Source organism: Malus sylvestris, chromosome 6, assembly GCF_916048215.2.
Source record: "Malus sylvestris chromosome 6, drMalSylv7.2, whole genome shotgun sequence".
NCBI lineage: Eukaryota > Viridiplantae > Streptophyta > Magnoliopsida > Rosales > Rosaceae > Malus > Malus sylvestris.
Window position 1 is genome coordinate 33,858,550 of NC_062265.1, and position 15,880 is coordinate 33,874,429.

Consider the following 15,880-nt stretch of genomic DNA (forward strand, 5'->3'; position numbering starts at 1 on the left):
TTGTATAGTTAGTTTTTTTTTATAGGAAAATATAAATTGTAAACCCTCTCTCATTTCTATAATCTGTTCAACTTAAAAGATATCAATTCAAGCTTCCATTTCTTTTTAAGACCTCCAACTTTTTCTTCTCTGTTTCACTGTGAGTTGGATAGTTTTCATATCTTTTTCAATGTAGTTAATAACTTGAATTTTATATGGGATTATGTATCTATCAATATATATATATAGAAGTTACTAAATATAATAATTCAAGGAAATAATTCAATTTATCTTCAAGCACAACAAAAAGCCAAAAAAATAAAATAAAAATCTATGTGTTCAACATACTAGGGCTCATTCCTCCCTAAAATATAGCAAGCTTTATTGTCATATGGCCCGCAAATACAATATCTCCCTCCAAAAAACATGAGGTTGTTGAAGAATTAGGGTTGTGAATAAAAGATATGATAAAAAAAAAAGAACAAAGATGATGTCACATCTTCGCCTGGACCCCCACCACATCCCGGGCTCAACTCCGCCGTAGCACGATATTATCCGCTTTGGACCCCGACCACGCCCTCACGATTTTGTTTATGGGAACTCACACGATAACTTCCCAGTGGTCACCCATCATGGGATTGCTTTTGCGCGAACTCGTTACAGGATCCACTCCCCTGGGCGATGTGGGATGTTATAATCCACCCCCTTAGTGGCCCGACGTCCTTGTCAGCACACTTCCGACTAGGGATTGGCTCTGATACCAAATTGTCACATCCCCGCCCAGACCCCCACCACATCTCCCCTAGGCGATGTGGGATGTTATAATCCACCCCCTTAGGGGCTCGACGTCCTTGTCAGCACACTTCCGACTAGGGATTGGCTCTGATACCAAATTGTCACATCCCGGCCCAGACCCCCACCACATCCCCGGCTCGACTCCGCTATAGCACAATATTGTCCGCTTTGGGCCCTGACCACGCCCTCACGGTTTTGTTTCTAGGAACTCACTCGAGAACTTCTCAATGGTCATCCATAATGAGATTGCTCTTGTGCGAACTCGCTTAACTTTGGAGTTCTGATGGAACCCGAAGCCAGTGAGCTCTCAAAAGGCCTCGTGCTAGGTAGAGATGAGAATATACATATAAGGCTTACATGATCCACTCCCCTGGACGATGTGAGATGTTATAGATGAGGTTGCGGGTTGAATTTCGTAAGATAATTATTTAGAGAAAATATTTTATGGGAGAAAAAAAATACACGAAATAATTTCGAACACTGAAAAAATTCAGTTGAACAAGTAGCACAATGGAATTTCCACAACAACAAAACAAAATATCAAATGAGAGCTCATTATGTGAAATTTACATATTTTTTGTTTTTATACGTATCTGAAACTATAAATACAACATGAACAAAAGCCCGCATGTTTATTAATTTGTAATTAGAATTAAAAATTAAGAAGTTATATTCGTTTATTTACATGCTTACTAGGACAAGTGATACCTTTACAAAAATAAGAAATTCAAATTTTCTTTTAAGTTTATACAAGCAATATTAAGGGAGAGGAATCGAATTTGGTACCTTGTGGTGCAAAGGTGAATCATTTAACTCTTAATTTTGAAGGAATTAGAATCTTTAGGAGAGATATTATTAGAATATGGATAATACTTGTATCCCCTTGTGCAGGGATGCACATATCTCTCATTTACGAATACTCTTGACCGGATAAAATCAACGATCATAACCGTTCAACTTATTTCCGATTGAAATGATTTTTTGTAGAGGTGATCTTCAAATAAAAATTAAGAAATAAAACGGTTCCAATTTTAAAATTTGTACGATCAAGATACATTCTCAATGGGAATGTGCTCATCCCCCTAAGGAGGGAATGCAAGGATAGAGTTCATTATTTTGTAGGAAATTATTTTTGCACACTCATTTTCTCCTTGTGCACATCGTCTTTGTTTTTTTCCCTTAGTTCTCCTTTAATTTATGCAACAAAAAATAAACATGCACGGGATAAAAAATGATGTGAAAAAATCACTTCAATTTTTTGCTTATTATGCATCAACTTTATTTCTCAAATTTCAATTAGCATATAAAATAATTTATCAAGAACAACGTCATTTTAGTAATCAAATTGATTTTCATTTTGATTGAAGTGAATTAGTAAATAACTTATAGTATAATGTTAGAGAAACTAAATTTGCAAAGCAAATGATGTGTCATTAATAGGAAATAAACACGTTAATCAATATTTAAGTAATAATCCAATCATCAACATCTACATCATTTGATTCACAAAATTTGGTTTCCCTAGTTTTTGATAAAATCAAGGGAATTATTATTGATACTTCAAAATTCTCATTTTTTTTAAGTGCTAATAACAGTTATCATAATCAATTTGATACTTTCTAATATGCATGAAGAGAGATCCATTCCATCCGACGTGGCAATGCTAATGTTTATTCGAGCCAAATTAGTATGCAATTTCAAAGAGAATTTGGTGAACTCAATCTCCTAAATTAAAATTATACAAACATGTCATTTAATAATGTTTATCCCCAAGTCTGCAGTTAGGAACTTGGGAGTTGGGAGTGGATTTTTCTTACTTGCGGTTCAAGTGAGTTTTGTCCTTTAGCTCCAAAAGTGACGTTTAATCATAACGGACAGGACCTTTATTTTGCTCGGAATAGCAAATACTTAGAACTTGTCCAAACTTTTTCTCACTTACAGTTTAACTTTTTTATGTATTTATTATTATTATTTTTTTATCATACTTGAAGTTTAACTTTACCATACATCTTCCAACTCATGCCAATTCATTTCCCACCACCACCCCTTAGATTTTTGGTACTTCCAATTTCCCAACAGAATGACTGAATAAGTGAACCAGTTTATACACAAATATATGTATATATAGAGAGAGAAAGAGGAGAAAGAGGAGAGAGAGGAGAGAGCAACTGGATGTGTTTGTGTTTCCCACCAATTTAACCTTTTTATTTTATGCGACTGAATAATCCTTGAAAAGCTTCTTCCTCTCTTTCTCTTTCTCTATCTCTTACTTTCTCTCCCCTCTCCTCTCCTCTCCTCAATTGGGTCATTCTCTTCGAGGTCTTACTCTCCCACTTGCTGGTCTTTGCTGTCTTCTGCCTCTGCTACCTGCTCCCCTTTCTTTCTCTTTTATTTTTCTTTCTCTCCCCTCTCCTCTCCATACCAATACCAATACCAATACCAATACCAATACCCTGCTCTCCCTTCTCTATGCTTTTTTTTTTTCCGTTTCTGAATACAGAAGAAGAAGATCCATTTCTCCCAGCTGGGAGTTTCTGCTTTCTGAAAAGTTTTGCTTCTTGGAGGAGGTAACATGGATGGATCAAAGTTTTGATATTTGATTGATACAATCCTGTTGTGTTTTGCTGTTTTGGGTATTTGTTTCTGGGGTGAACTTGGTATCCAATACTGGGGTTTTGTTTCTCTGAGGAAAAGCACTTTCAATTGGAAAGCACTTTCAATCTAGGCATCTGGGGTTTTCCTGATATTGGTAAAGGTTGAAACTTTACTGGGTATTGCTTGGAATGGCGGTTTCTGGATTTTAGATATGATTGGGGGGGTTTTGACCCTTTGAAGGGCTCTGTTAAGTGCTTCTGCAAAAAGAGCTTTTTGGATTGCTTTTCGGCTTGTGGTGATTTAGTGCTTAGGATTTCATGCTTGGTCCAAGACAATGGAGATGCTTATGGCCAGATTTTTATTTCTTTGGCATTCGATTTTGTTGTGACTTATGAAAACAATATGAAGAACCTTATTAAGAAACTGCATAACATGTCCAACCAATCAAAAGATTCAGAAGGGTCTGCAGCTTCATCAAGGGGCAGTAAGTCCATTAGCAAGTCGTCCTCTGAAAAGGAAAGGCTTTTGCACTCAAGGTCCCATCAGGGTTCTGAGCATAAACCCTTTTCGGGGATTTCGGGTTGGTTGAATTCAGTTGGCAATAGGCATACCCCTAGTCCCCCATCATCTTCAAATGTCAATAGGGCCGAGAGAATGGAGCAGCCACCTGATGCAGCTGTTAGTGGGAGTGGTTTAGATGTTGTTTCCGATACAGGTAAGCGCGACTCGGGGTCTAGTACCTCAAGGGATGCTGATATAACAGAAGAGTATCAGATTCAATTGGCTTTGGAGTTGAGTGCTAGGGAAGATCCAGAGGCAGTTCAGATTGAGGCTGTTAAGCAGATTAGCTTGGGGTCTAGTGCTCCTGATAATACTCCAGCTGAAGTTATAGCATACCGCTATTGGGTACGTTTCTTTTCGTGTACTTTCTGATTGAATTTCGGTTGACTTACTGTTCGTTATCTTCAAATACAATCAAACTAGACCGAACGGTGATCAACATCCTTTCATTTAATTTAAACTTGGAATTTGTTTGCTTTGTCAACTTTCCGCTTATAGTATGTTAATGATATGGCAGCTTGAAACTAAACGAAAGTTAAGTTGTCTTATGTACTTAGATGATAGTATTCTAAGTACTAGGCTTTAGTTATCTTCGTTGCCAAAAGTGTAAAAAAAAAAATTTTGCGGAAAGATATTGGTGACAACATTATTGCTCCTGTGATCCTTGCCTCATCAATACCTGTGATGAATGAGACACCGGACACCTTTTATTGATAAGCTGCTGGCAGTTTAAACAATGTTGTTGAAAGTCATCATCAACGGTGCTGTGTATCATCTGCAACTACTTGTGTCAAAGCACGAGTAGTGAATATACAAAATCTATACCTGCACAAAAATTGGGAAGGGAAGTTGGTGAAGGGTGGGTGGGACTTCTACATTTTGAGAAGGAATAAATAGTTTCCTAGCGTCAGGAACAACCGCCAAAAACTGGAGTATTTCTGTCCTGCTGCTCATCAACATGGCTATGAAAATTTAACCCTTCAACCTAGAAGCTCACGTCTGTGTTCTATGTTATGTTTTCACTAGCAGCATGTAGTGATTCTTAAATTTAATTTGTCTCTTCAGTTTTTTAAAGTTTAATTTTTTTCTTTTTCTAACCTGTCTCATATCGTTGATTTATCCCTTCTCACAGAATTACAATGCTCTTAGCTATGATGACAAGGTCGTGGATGGGTTCTATGATCTGTATGGAATATTGACGGAGTCAACCTCAGAAAGAATGCCTTCCCTTGTTGATCTGCAAGGAGCACCCTTGTCAGATAGTGTCACCTGGGAAGCAATTTTGGTCAATCGAGCTGCCGATGCAAATTTGTTGAAACTTGAACAGGTGGCCCTAGAAATGGCTGTAAAGTCAAGTTCAGATCCTCGGGTTTTTCTAAACAGCAATCTGGTGCAAAAACTTGCTCTTTTAGTTGCTGACTACATGGGTGGACCAGTTGTGAATCCTGAAAACATGTTGAGAGAATGGCAAAATCTTAGTTACATTTTGAAAGCAAACAATGGTAGCATGGTTTTGCCACTGGGTTCTCTGAGGATTGGATTAGCTCGACATCGTGCATTGTTGTTCAAGGTACTTGCTCTCTACAGTGGCATGTATGCTTTGTTCCATCATATTATTTATACCATGGTCTTCCATTACTGGTTGCTTATCACTCACCTTTTATGTTGGTAACTAGGTTTTGGCTGATAGTGTGAGCATCCCATGCCGGTTGGTGAAAGGACAACAATACACGGGGTCCAGTGATGTTGCAATGAACTTTGTAAAAATTTATGATAGGTAACTCTTTCTTACAAGTTTTTTACCTTTAATGAAGAGACTTGATTACATGGTGTTTTTGCTTTTTGTTTTCCATGCCTTAAGCAATGATTCTACACGCATATATAAGGTATTTTGGACGTGTTAATTGTCAAATATTGCCGCAAATGCTCTCAGGCCATTAAAGTGTGTATCTTTATGTTTTTCTCATTTGAAGTTCCACAATCGTATTCTGTTTTTAAGATATGTACAATGTGAATTTCAGGGAGTATATTGTTGATCTGATGGCAGACCCCGGCACACTTATTCCATCTGATGCAGCTGGATCACATATAGAATATGACGAATCTTACTTTTCCGCCAATCCTTTTTCTAGAGACATTGATTCCTCTCATGTTGCTTCTTCCAGTAGTGGAGTTGGGAGTTCGTATGAAGAACATTCGGACTTTGGAAAATTAGAGAAGAAATCCAGGTTAAGAAATTTTGCTTCTTCCACAAGGGATTCCGAAGAGAGAGAAAAACCAATATCTCATGCAAATTTACCCAGACCAACTGAATGCGAGGAACAACCCAAGATGCCTTCAGATGAATTTAGATATGCCTCTGACGTAGAAAAGATGCTGGTGCAGGAACTTCCAGGAAAGCCAAATTATCCTTTTGCGCATGCAAGATCCCCTTCATGGACTGAAGGTGTTAGCTCTCCAGCCGTTCATAAAAAGAAGGTTAAGGACGTTTCCAAATACATGATTGTGGCTGCCAAGGAGAATCCAAATCTAGCTCAAAAGCTTCATGATGTTTTACTTGAAAGTGGAGTTGTTGCTCCCCCGAACCTGTTTAGGGAAATATATCCAGAGGAGTTAGATGTGTCAACAGTTGAGACCAAGCGCCAGGCAGAAGATAAGAGCGAACATAAAGAAAGGTTTGGAACACAAAAAGCTAAAAGTCAAGATGATAAAAGGCCAGCTCACTCTCTGCCTCCTTTGCCTCAGCAAAGGGTGAATCTTAAAACTAGTACTTCTTGTCAACCGGAGATTCTTAAGCCTGTGGAAGGTTTAGGGGTCAGCCTTCCACTTGATACGAGGGAAGTAACTGGCCAGAATATCTCATCACAGTCTGAAGCATCTCCAGTTAAACATACAAAGAATGTCCCTGTTGCTGCAGCAGCAGCGGCCGCAGCAGCTGTTGTTGCATCGTCTATGGTAGTAGCTGCAGCAAAGTCAAGTACCGACCCAACTCTTGAACTTCCTGTGGCAGCTGCTGCCACTGCTACTGCTGCAGCTGTGGTTGCAACAACTGCAGCTGTCAATAAGCAATGCGATCAGGGTATGAGAAGTGATGGAGATGCAGAAAGTGGTGGTTTTGAACCAAGGGGCAGTGGTGGCCGTGAACATGATGCTTTGGGAGTTAGTTCAGAAGGCGAGCGAACATCAGATCGATCAGCAGGTAATGAAAGCACTAGATCTGACGTCACAATTGATGATGTTGCAGACTGCGAGATTCCTTTTGAGGATATCACCTTGGGTGAACGTATTGGACTTGGTACTGACCTCTGCATTATGCTATAAATGTTCTACCTCTCATATCTAAAAAAAACTAGTCTAAATGGTGTTGCGTCTCAATACTCAAATTCTAATTTCACATGTTCATACACCCTGTATACTGCAGGATCGTATGGGGAGGTCTATCATGGAGACTGGCATGGGACTGTAAGTTTTAAGATGCTATTCCTAAAAGTTGAGCCATTGTATTGTCTGCACGCATTGTGGCATTTTGAGTATTTTTCGTTATTTGGTTTTACAGGAGGTTGCTGTGAAGAGGTTTCTAGACCAAAACTTTTTGGGCGAATCACTTGATGAATTCAGAAGTGAGGTACAAGCTTCGACCTTCACCCATTTCATGAACTTTTTCATGTTCAATCATTTTATGGCATGAATGCATGCTATCTCCTTACTAGCTGGGGAGGACGGGAAGTATTCTGCCAAGGGGGTGGCATTGAAGGAAAAACATTGTTTGAGAGGGCGAGGGGCGAGTACACTACTAAACCTAAGAATTATTTGCACCATTTATATAAATGTAGTTAAAACTTTGCAGGGACCACCATGGTTCAGTTCGCTTTAGGTTTTCTAGATTCGTGTAGTTACAGTGAATGAAGTAAGGAGTTCTCTCTCTCCCTAGAGTAACATTGTATCCTTCTATGTACTTAGGCAGCGTTTGGTTGCTGGAGTAAACATTAGAACGGAATGGGAATGGAATCGATGTTTAGGAAGTTAGAGGGTAAAGTAGAAATATTTTCCATGTTTAATGTGCTTTCCAGAATATTTCCTTCAAATATTGAAGTTAATCTTTTATTCGTAAAATTTGAAGGTTCGGATAATGAAAAGACTCAGGCATCCTAATGTTGTTCTCTTCATGGGTGCAATAACTCGCCCTCCAAATCTTTCCATTGTTACAGAATTTCTTCCAAGGTATTCCAGAAATTTCATTCTCTTTTTATGAAGCAGTTACTTTCGAGTGTCTTTTATGGAATTCAACTTGTTTCATAGATATTGTCGTAACTAATAGTTCTTGATTCTTAATTCTACACAAGTACAAGGAGCTTCTTTGCCTTAAGAACACAACCATTTTGTCTCCTTCAAAACGCAAGTACCATTCACAAGGATTGGATTTTATTGTACTTTATTTTTAACTATTACCCTCAGTTTCTTAGAAATAGATAATATTGATCTTCATTTGGCGTCGTAGTCTGGCTGAAACAAAACACAGCACTGATTTTGTGTTTTTTGAATTATCGAATTTCGTTGTTTTGACCTTGGTCTATATATTTATGTAGATAAGAAGTTAAGAACTGCATTGTGTTGATTTGGTTAATTATATTCATGCGTTATTAATATGTCATATTTTGCAGAGGTAGTTTATACAGGTTATTACACCGGCCTAACAATCAATTAGATGAGCGAAGGCGCTTGAGGATGGCTCTTGATGCGGTAATATTCTCTCTTTCTTTCCATTATTCCAGTATGAGCCAACAATCATGTATTGTAATTGATATCTTCATCTAGCTTAACTTTGTTTTTTCAATGATCAAATCTTCAGGCTCGGGGAATGAATTACTTGCATAACTGCACTCCAGTAATTGTACACCGTGATTTGAAGTCTCCAAATCTTCTTGTCGACAAGAATTGGGTTGTGAAGGTGTGTTTCTCATCTCTTTGGCGATATTCCTGTACACATATAATGGACGGGTAGGATGTGAAGTTTTCTGCTTGTTATTAGGTCTGCGATTTTGGGTTATCACGAATGAAGAACAGCACATTTCTCTCATCAAGGTCGACTGCAGGGACGGTAAAGCCCTACTTGATAACTTCTCTTTCTCAAATGCTGCATATATTTGATTTATTAAATCTTGAAAGCTATATCTTCAGGCTGAATGGATGGCTCCGGAAGTGCTACGAAATGAACCTTCCGATGAAAAGTATGTGTACTCCCCACCAAATGTTGTATTATATGTAACTTTTGTTTCCGTGGTTGGAGTTTTACTGATATATAAAATTTGGTTGACTGTGCAGATGCGATGTTTATAGCTACGGGGTCATATTATGGGAGCTCTCTACGATGCAACAGCCATGGGGGGGAATGAACCCAATGCAAGTTGTTGGTGCAGTTGGATTTCAACATCGCCGTCTTGATATTCCAGATAATATAGATCCTGCAGTTGCAGATCTCATTAGAAAATGCTGGCAAACGTAAGTATGCTTTCGTTATCTATTTTTCTTGTTTTATTTTCGTAATTACAGTCTTATCATTTGTATATCAATTCAAATGTGTATTTAGGCAGATGAACAAACCTTACATTTGACCTAATTAACATTGCAGAGATCCAAAATTGAGACCATCTTTTGCTGAGATCATGGCTACTCTGAAACCGTTGCAGAAGCCGATGAGCAGAAGTGCACAGACCTAGTGCACAAGTAGGCAGTGGCCATCGGAAGGTTCAGCCATCCTGCGCTGGAGAATCCCCAGCTGGCTGGCTGAAACAGTGAATATCGGCTTGTTTGACAGCCAAAATATGGATGAAGGCAAGTTGTACATTTGATTGGAACAACTTCTGAGAAAGAGATTGAAGATCATGACCTAACATATACTCCAATTTGAAAATTTTCATTTTCCTTTATTATTTTTCGGTTTCCTCCTCATTTCTGTTTTCCCAACAGTGCGGCCATTTGCAAGGTTGTGTATTTGTTTGTAAAGAATTCATTGGCAATTGTTGTAATCGATGTTTTGATTTCCGGTGTCCGTTGGTCGGAAGAGTATCATGTTGCTTGAACCTTAAGGTGAAAAGGCAATAGTTCTTAATGCAAATGGAGTACTATTGACAGTTTGACATACAGAATCCGATATACAAAATAATAATGTCATTTCTACTACATTTAGCGGCCACGTTGCTTATTCCTCTTTAATAAAGATGAACCGCACTTGTGTTTATAGGATTCACCTGTATTATAGAGGCGGTCAACAATGTCAAGGACCCAAAAAAGGGTAGGCTTGTGGGCCAATAGAAGGAAGAGCAACCCACCATTTTAATTTTCCATCATATACATGGATAAGGTAGGACCTACTTAAAGGAAGAAAGTTTCTGGTTCCCCATTTTTCACTTGGCAGCTCAATCAACATTTTTATCTTCTTAGAAATGGCCTCCTTCTCTGGTTCTTCACCATTTATCTCCCACTCTCTAACAAGACCAAACCACTTCTCTGCTTCTTCATCACAAACGCCGCCACCTCCGCCCCAAAATCTGCCTTCACAACCGCCTCATTCTCCGACACCAATTCAGCAGCTCAGCACAAGTTCATCCGAGCAGCCGCCGACGCCGGTAAAAGCGGAGCAGCAAAAGCCTTCCAAGACCAAAACCAAGGCAGACTCCACAGACTGGATAGCTTCCACCTTGACAAGGAGGTTTGGGATTGGTGCTGGCCTTGCTTGGGCTGCCTTTCTCACGGTTGGTGTTGTCTCTGAGCAAATTAAGACCCGCCTTGAGGTCTCCCAACAAGAGTCAAACACAAGGTTGTAAATATATGTATATACATATATTATACATAATAGTCCAAATTATATAATTTCATGTTGTGTTTTTGCAGAAATGTTGAGAAAGAAGAAGAGGTGGTGTTACCTAATGGGATAAGGTACATTTCTCTCTCCCTACATAAATACTGTAGCTATCACAGCGACTGACATGCACGTAATCACATCAGAACTTATATCTAGGTGAGAACGGTACTGGCCGAGTAGGGTGGGTAACGTCCTCGGATGTACTCATGTTACCTTTCCTTTTTGAAGAGCCAAAAACGATTACGACAATGTTTGGCAGAAATATTCAAAAGCTTTCATTCATTCAGGAATCACTTTTCAAGTGTTTTTTCAAGAAGTACTCAGTTTAACAAAGTGTTTCCAATACACACTGTTAGAATGACTTATGAGCATAAATTCGTTTTACGTGAGTAATTTCAAACGAACCCTAATTAAACACATGCATTTTTAAGTGCAGATACTGCGAGTTAAGAGTCGGCGGCGGGGCTACACCGAGGCCGGGGGACTTGGTGGTGATCGACCTCAAGGGCAAAGTAGAAGGCAGCGGACTGGTGTTTGTGGACACATATGAGAGGGAGAAGAAGCCGTTGGCTCTGGTGGTGGGGTCAAAGCAGCCTTACAGCAAGGGAGTGTGTGAAGGGATAGAATATGTGATGAGATCCATGAAGGCAGGAGGCAAAAGGAGAGTGGTGGTTCCTCCAAGCTTGGGGTTTGGAGAAAATGGTGCAGATTTAGGCCCTGGTCTGCAAATTCCTCCTTTTGCAACCCTAGATTATATTATTGAGGTTGACAGAGTCTCAATTGCACCCGCATGAGGATCATTCATTCTTTGTCTTTGTTAATTGTATATTTTTGATATTGATAAAAGAATGTGGAATAAATCATTTGCGTGTGGAATAAATCATTTGCGTTTGGTTACATATAGGGTGTAACTTAGATAGGAAAAATCGATTCCGACCAACTCCGAATTGAGAATTTCTAATTTTGACGCATCCGAATTCGAAAAATTGAATAGGTATCGGATAGTAATTACTTTAATGCCTACTTAGTTACAAGGTTACGCTACCAAAGTCAACAATTAAGGCCATTTCCAACTAAAGGAGGGCCAAAGGGATCCTTTTAGCCCTATATAGCCCTGCAGGAAATTATATTTTAATGAATCCGAAAAATTGAATAGGTATCGGATGATAATCACTTTAATGCCTACTTAGTTACAAGGTTACGTTATCAAAGTTAACATAAGGCCATCTCCAACTAAAGGAGGGCTAAATGGATCCTTTTAGCCCTATATAGCCTTGCAGGAAATTATATTTTAATGAGCTGGAGGGCTGACAAAATGTCAAGCTTGACATTCTGGCACTGGAGGGCTGAAAATGACCAACCCGTTGGCCCGATTTGGGGTATTGGCCTTGTGGGGCCCACAAACTCTTTGGACTAACCCTCGGTTGGCAAATGGTTTTTATGTCATTTCAAATTATTTTTAACCTTATGACCCTTTAACCGGATCCATTAGAGATGACCTAAAATACTTAATGTAAACCCTTTTAAATTTTATCAATTTTATAATAGGTCTCCGATGTGGGACAACATGATGACTCTATTGTCGAGTTGTGCTTGTTTGCTAAAAAAGGGGATGCTATCCACACACCTTATTTTACTCTTCTCACATCCTTTGATAATTTCTGTCTGTTGATCTTCTTCAATTCATTCGATTCGACAGCTGAAAATTAAAAAAGTATGTGAGAAGTAAAATGAGATGTGTGGATAACATTTCCCGCTTTGAGAGAGAGAGAGAGAGAGAGAGAGAGAGAGAGAGAGAGAGAGAGAGAGAGAGAGAGAGAGCAATGGTGTTAAAACTGCAGCCAGAGACTTTTTCCTATTGTTTTGAATTTTCGAAGAGCTTCCTTTCCACTTTTTGATATCTCAGCAGCTGCAAGCAAAAGCATAGAGCTTTTTATTCAGGAGCAAAAACCCAGAACAATTTCCATGGGAAGAGTCTTGGATTCCAATTTCTTAGCTCTCACTGCCATTGTCACTGTAACCTCTCTCTCTCTCTCTCTCTCTAAAAGCTTTCTGCTTTCTGTTTTGTATATCTTTTTTCCTATTGGGTTGAATTTTCTCTCTAGAATATCTGCAATATGGTTTTTTTGTTGATTAAGGTGGGGTATCAGTTGTTGTTCTTCATAGTCACTGCTCTTCTCAAGTTCGACAAAGTCACTGACTTTGCTGGTAATTCTTCTCTCTGAACTGAATTTATTTCCTGAGAATTTGATAGTTAATTAACTTAATTTCCTGCTTATCAATACTAATTAGAAACTGATTGGGTTGTTTGGTTGCCAAGAAAATGCTCAGATTTGTTTTTGATATAATTATGACATGTTTTTTGTCTGTGATTAAATTTATTTTCACAGGAAGTACCAATTTTGTTATACTTGCTATTCTGACTTTGGTTGTCAAAGGTTCATGGCATTTTAGACAGGTATTGTATTATTATCTCCCGAAAGGTGTTTAATTTGCTCGCAGTTCGTGTTGATAACGGATAAAGCAAATCTTCGGGGTTTTTTTTTTTTTTCTTCAGGTAGTGTTGAGTTTGCTTGTGATAATATGGGGTCTTCGCCTCGGGTTTTTTCTACTGATGAGGTATTTTGATGCTTTTGTGTCATTCTATTAATCTGGCATACTTGCAGCATTGTCGAGTATCGAGTACAACATTACCTATATCGAAATCCAATCACAATTTTAATTCTCAAAACGTTTCCTCATCAGGATTTTGCAATGGGGAGAGGATCGGCGTTTTGATGAAATACGTGGTAATCTAGGGAAGTTAGCAGTTTTCTGGATATTTCAGGTTCTCTTGCTTTCCCTGTTTTTGGTTTTATCATTGCGTTGTGCTTGTTCTCTGAAGGATAAAGTTGATATGATTCTTAGAAGCAACCTGATTTTTCTGCAGGCTATGTGGGTATGGACTGTGAGTTTACCTGTAACAGTTGCTAATGCAAGCAACAGAATGCCATTGATCCAAGCTGCAGACATAATTGGATGGATTATGTGGTTTGTCGGTTTTTCAGTTGAAGCTGCAGCTGATCAGCAAAAGTTAACTTTCAAAAGTTCTCCACAAAATAGAGGAAAATGGTGCAATGTCGGACTATGGAAATACACTCGTCATCCAAACTATTTTGGTGAGGTTAGTATCTTCACATGCTTGCATTGTTTGCCTCACATACTTACAAGTAATAACGTAACGAGACTCACAGATAAGTGGAAATATCATTCATCCAAGAAATTTCGACATGTTAGTATCTTTGCGTTAATTCTATCAAATTCAAATGGAACTTTTATAAATGTTGTTGCTCAGATATTCCTTTGGTGGGGAGTATTTGTGGCATCCACACCCGTATTGGAAGGTGCAGAGTGGCTGGTGATTCTTGGACCAATCTTTCTCACGCTGTTGCTTCTTTTCATCAGTGGCATCCCGTTGCTTGAGGTTTTGCTTCTTTCCCTTTCTTATTGCCAAAATTCGTCGCACTTGAAAAGTTGCTAATGATTTGTGGTTGGACAATAACAGAAATCTGCAGATAAGAAGTTTGGAAACATAGACGAATATAGGCTGTATAAAAGATCGACTAGGTAAACTTCAGCTTTTCTTTTGGCACAAGTTTCATTCGAGTATGAATTGCAGTATCTGTGACCAACCTCTATTCATTCTTTTGCAGCCCTCTGATACCGCTACCTCCAGTTATATACAAGAACTTGCCGTTGTGGTTCAAAACAACTTTTCTCTTTGAGTTTCCTCTCTACAGCCGTAATCTTCCTCGAGAAAAGCCAAACTGGTAAGGCTACAATCTGTTCGAAATTATATTTTTTCCTCCTGAAGGCATAACTCTCAACTTATCATGTGCTGCTGTTGAGTTCATATATGTGCGTATCTGCAATAATAAGATGAGTCTTCCACACATGGAAAACGCTTAAACAAGAAGCAATTTAAACACACAATCAGTGCGTGCGCATATTCTGAGTGCGAAAGAAGTCTGGAAATCGACAGTCTAGGGTATCCATAGGAAGAAACATTTTGAAAAATCAGGGGTTTAAACTGTAAACTAGATCTCCAAGGTAAAGTAGGAGCATCCGGAATTAGGAATTGCCGTAATGAGAGAAAAACGGTTTAGGTGGTTTGGGCATGTGAACCGAAAACCTATAGGTGCTAGAATATGTGATTATGAGATAGAGGAACACCTAGGAAGACTTGGAAAGAGACTAAGAAAAGACATGGAGTACTTGGAGCTAACGGAAGACTTGGTGCAAAAACAAGCGTAGTAGCGTTCTAGGATTCATACAGCTAACCTCGCTTAGTAGGATAAGGCTTCTTCTTGTTAAAACTGTAAACTTAGGAGGTTCTGGTTCGATCATTCAATAGTGCATATATTTCATTTGCTAGGTTTATGTTTTGACATGCCGAACTGTTTGTTCAAACTTGTAAGACGTTGCCATCTGTGGAAGGTGTAGAACAAGCTGGGTAGAACGAAGAAGCGACGGATTGAAGATCGGCTAGCTTCCGATTCTTTTGTAATACTTCGAATTTTAACGATTGTATGCATTTATTCGTTCCTCAACGAAGTATAATACTACAGTTGAATGAAATGTGGACTTGTTTCTCTTCTTTGCAAGAAGGAATATCCTAATCTTTATTTTTGATAAAACGGTATATTTTGTTAGATTAGATGTTAGATTAGCCATCAACGGAGTTCGAATTCACACCGTCATGCAAGAGTTCAGCTCCTTTCCACTATTGTGTTAAATGGCCACTTGCAGGAGTTTGAACTCACGCCGTCATGCAATGGCTCAACTCATTTCTATTATTATGGTAAAGGGTCACTTGCAGCAATATCCTAATTTTATCTAAACTAATTTGATAGAATTCAAACTCGGCTATAGAGGTGCACTCGTTATCCTAGCCAAACTTTTTTTTTTAATTTTTTTGGGTGAGTTCCTGCCCTAACCAAACTTGAGTACCCCTATATTCATGGAAAACAACTGTGATCGAATGAGAGCGAGCATTGAATTCAGGCTGAAGCTTGAAAACACTTAATATCATGTTTATAATATTCATGT

General features: G+C 38.7%; 3 protein-coding genes across 7 annotated transcripts; all 3 read left to right on the plus strand.

The window, feature by feature from the left end:
* Positions 1 to 2,847: 2,847 nt before the first annotated feature.
* LOC126626009 (probable serine/threonine-protein kinase SIS8) lies at positions 2,848 to 9,979 on the plus strand. 2 transcript variants are annotated; one of them, XM_050295169.1, is made up of 13 exons: positions 2,848 to 4,275; positions 5,063 to 5,500; positions 5,607 to 5,707; positions 5,952 to 7,129; positions 7,352 to 7,392; positions 7,487 to 7,555; positions 8,051 to 8,151; positions 8,592 to 8,670; positions 8,780 to 8,878; positions 8,960 to 9,028; positions 9,109 to 9,158; positions 9,253 to 9,429; positions 9,560 to 9,979. In XM_050295169.1, the coding sequence occupies exons 1-13, from the start codon at positions 3,772 to 3,774 to the stop codon at positions 9,645 to 9,647; spliced, it is 2,994 nt and encodes a 997-aa protein (XP_050151126.1). In that variant the 5' UTR covers positions 2,848 to 3,771; the 3' UTR covers positions 9,648 to 9,979. The 2 variants fall into 2 exon arrangements, with proteins under 2 accessions (XP_050151126.1, XP_050151125.1); XM_050295168.1 differs by having other exon boundaries at positions 2,851 to 4,275; positions 5,952 to 7,225.
* Positions 9,980 to 10,279: 300 nt separating this feature from the next.
* On the plus strand, positions 10,280 to 11,666 carry LOC126626010 (peptidyl-prolyl cis-trans isomerase FKBP17-2, chloroplastic-like). Its single transcript, XM_050295170.1, has 3 exons — positions 10,280 to 10,747; positions 10,822 to 10,866; positions 11,229 to 11,666. Exons 1-3 carry the CDS (start codon positions 10,374 to 10,376, stop codon positions 11,584 to 11,586), a joined length of 777 nt encoding a protein of 258 aa, XP_050151127.1. The 5' UTR covers positions 10,280 to 10,373; the 3' UTR covers positions 11,587 to 11,666.
* An 893-nt stretch (positions 11,667 to 12,559) lies between these two features.
* LOC126626112 (uncharacterized) lies at positions 12,560 to 15,468 on the plus strand. 4 transcript variants are annotated; one of them, XM_050295320.1, is made up of 10 exons: positions 12,560 to 12,808; positions 12,931 to 13,000; positions 13,183 to 13,250; positions 13,350 to 13,411; positions 13,538 to 13,619; positions 13,722 to 13,955; positions 14,127 to 14,255; positions 14,337 to 14,398; positions 14,485 to 14,601; positions 15,207 to 15,468. In XM_050295320.1, the coding sequence occupies exons 1-10, from the start codon at positions 12,758 to 12,760 to the stop codon at positions 15,217 to 15,219; spliced, it is 888 nt and encodes a 295-aa protein (XP_050151277.1). In that variant the 5' UTR covers positions 12,560 to 12,757; the 3' UTR covers positions 15,220 to 15,468. The 4 variants fall into 4 exon arrangements, with proteins under 4 accessions (XP_050151277.1, XP_050151276.1, XP_050151278.1 ...); XM_050295319.1 differs by having other exon boundaries at positions 15,269 to 15,468; XM_050295321.1 differs by having other exon boundaries at positions 12,561 to 12,808; positions 15,250 to 15,468.
* Positions 15,469 to 15,880: the final 412 nt, after the last annotated feature.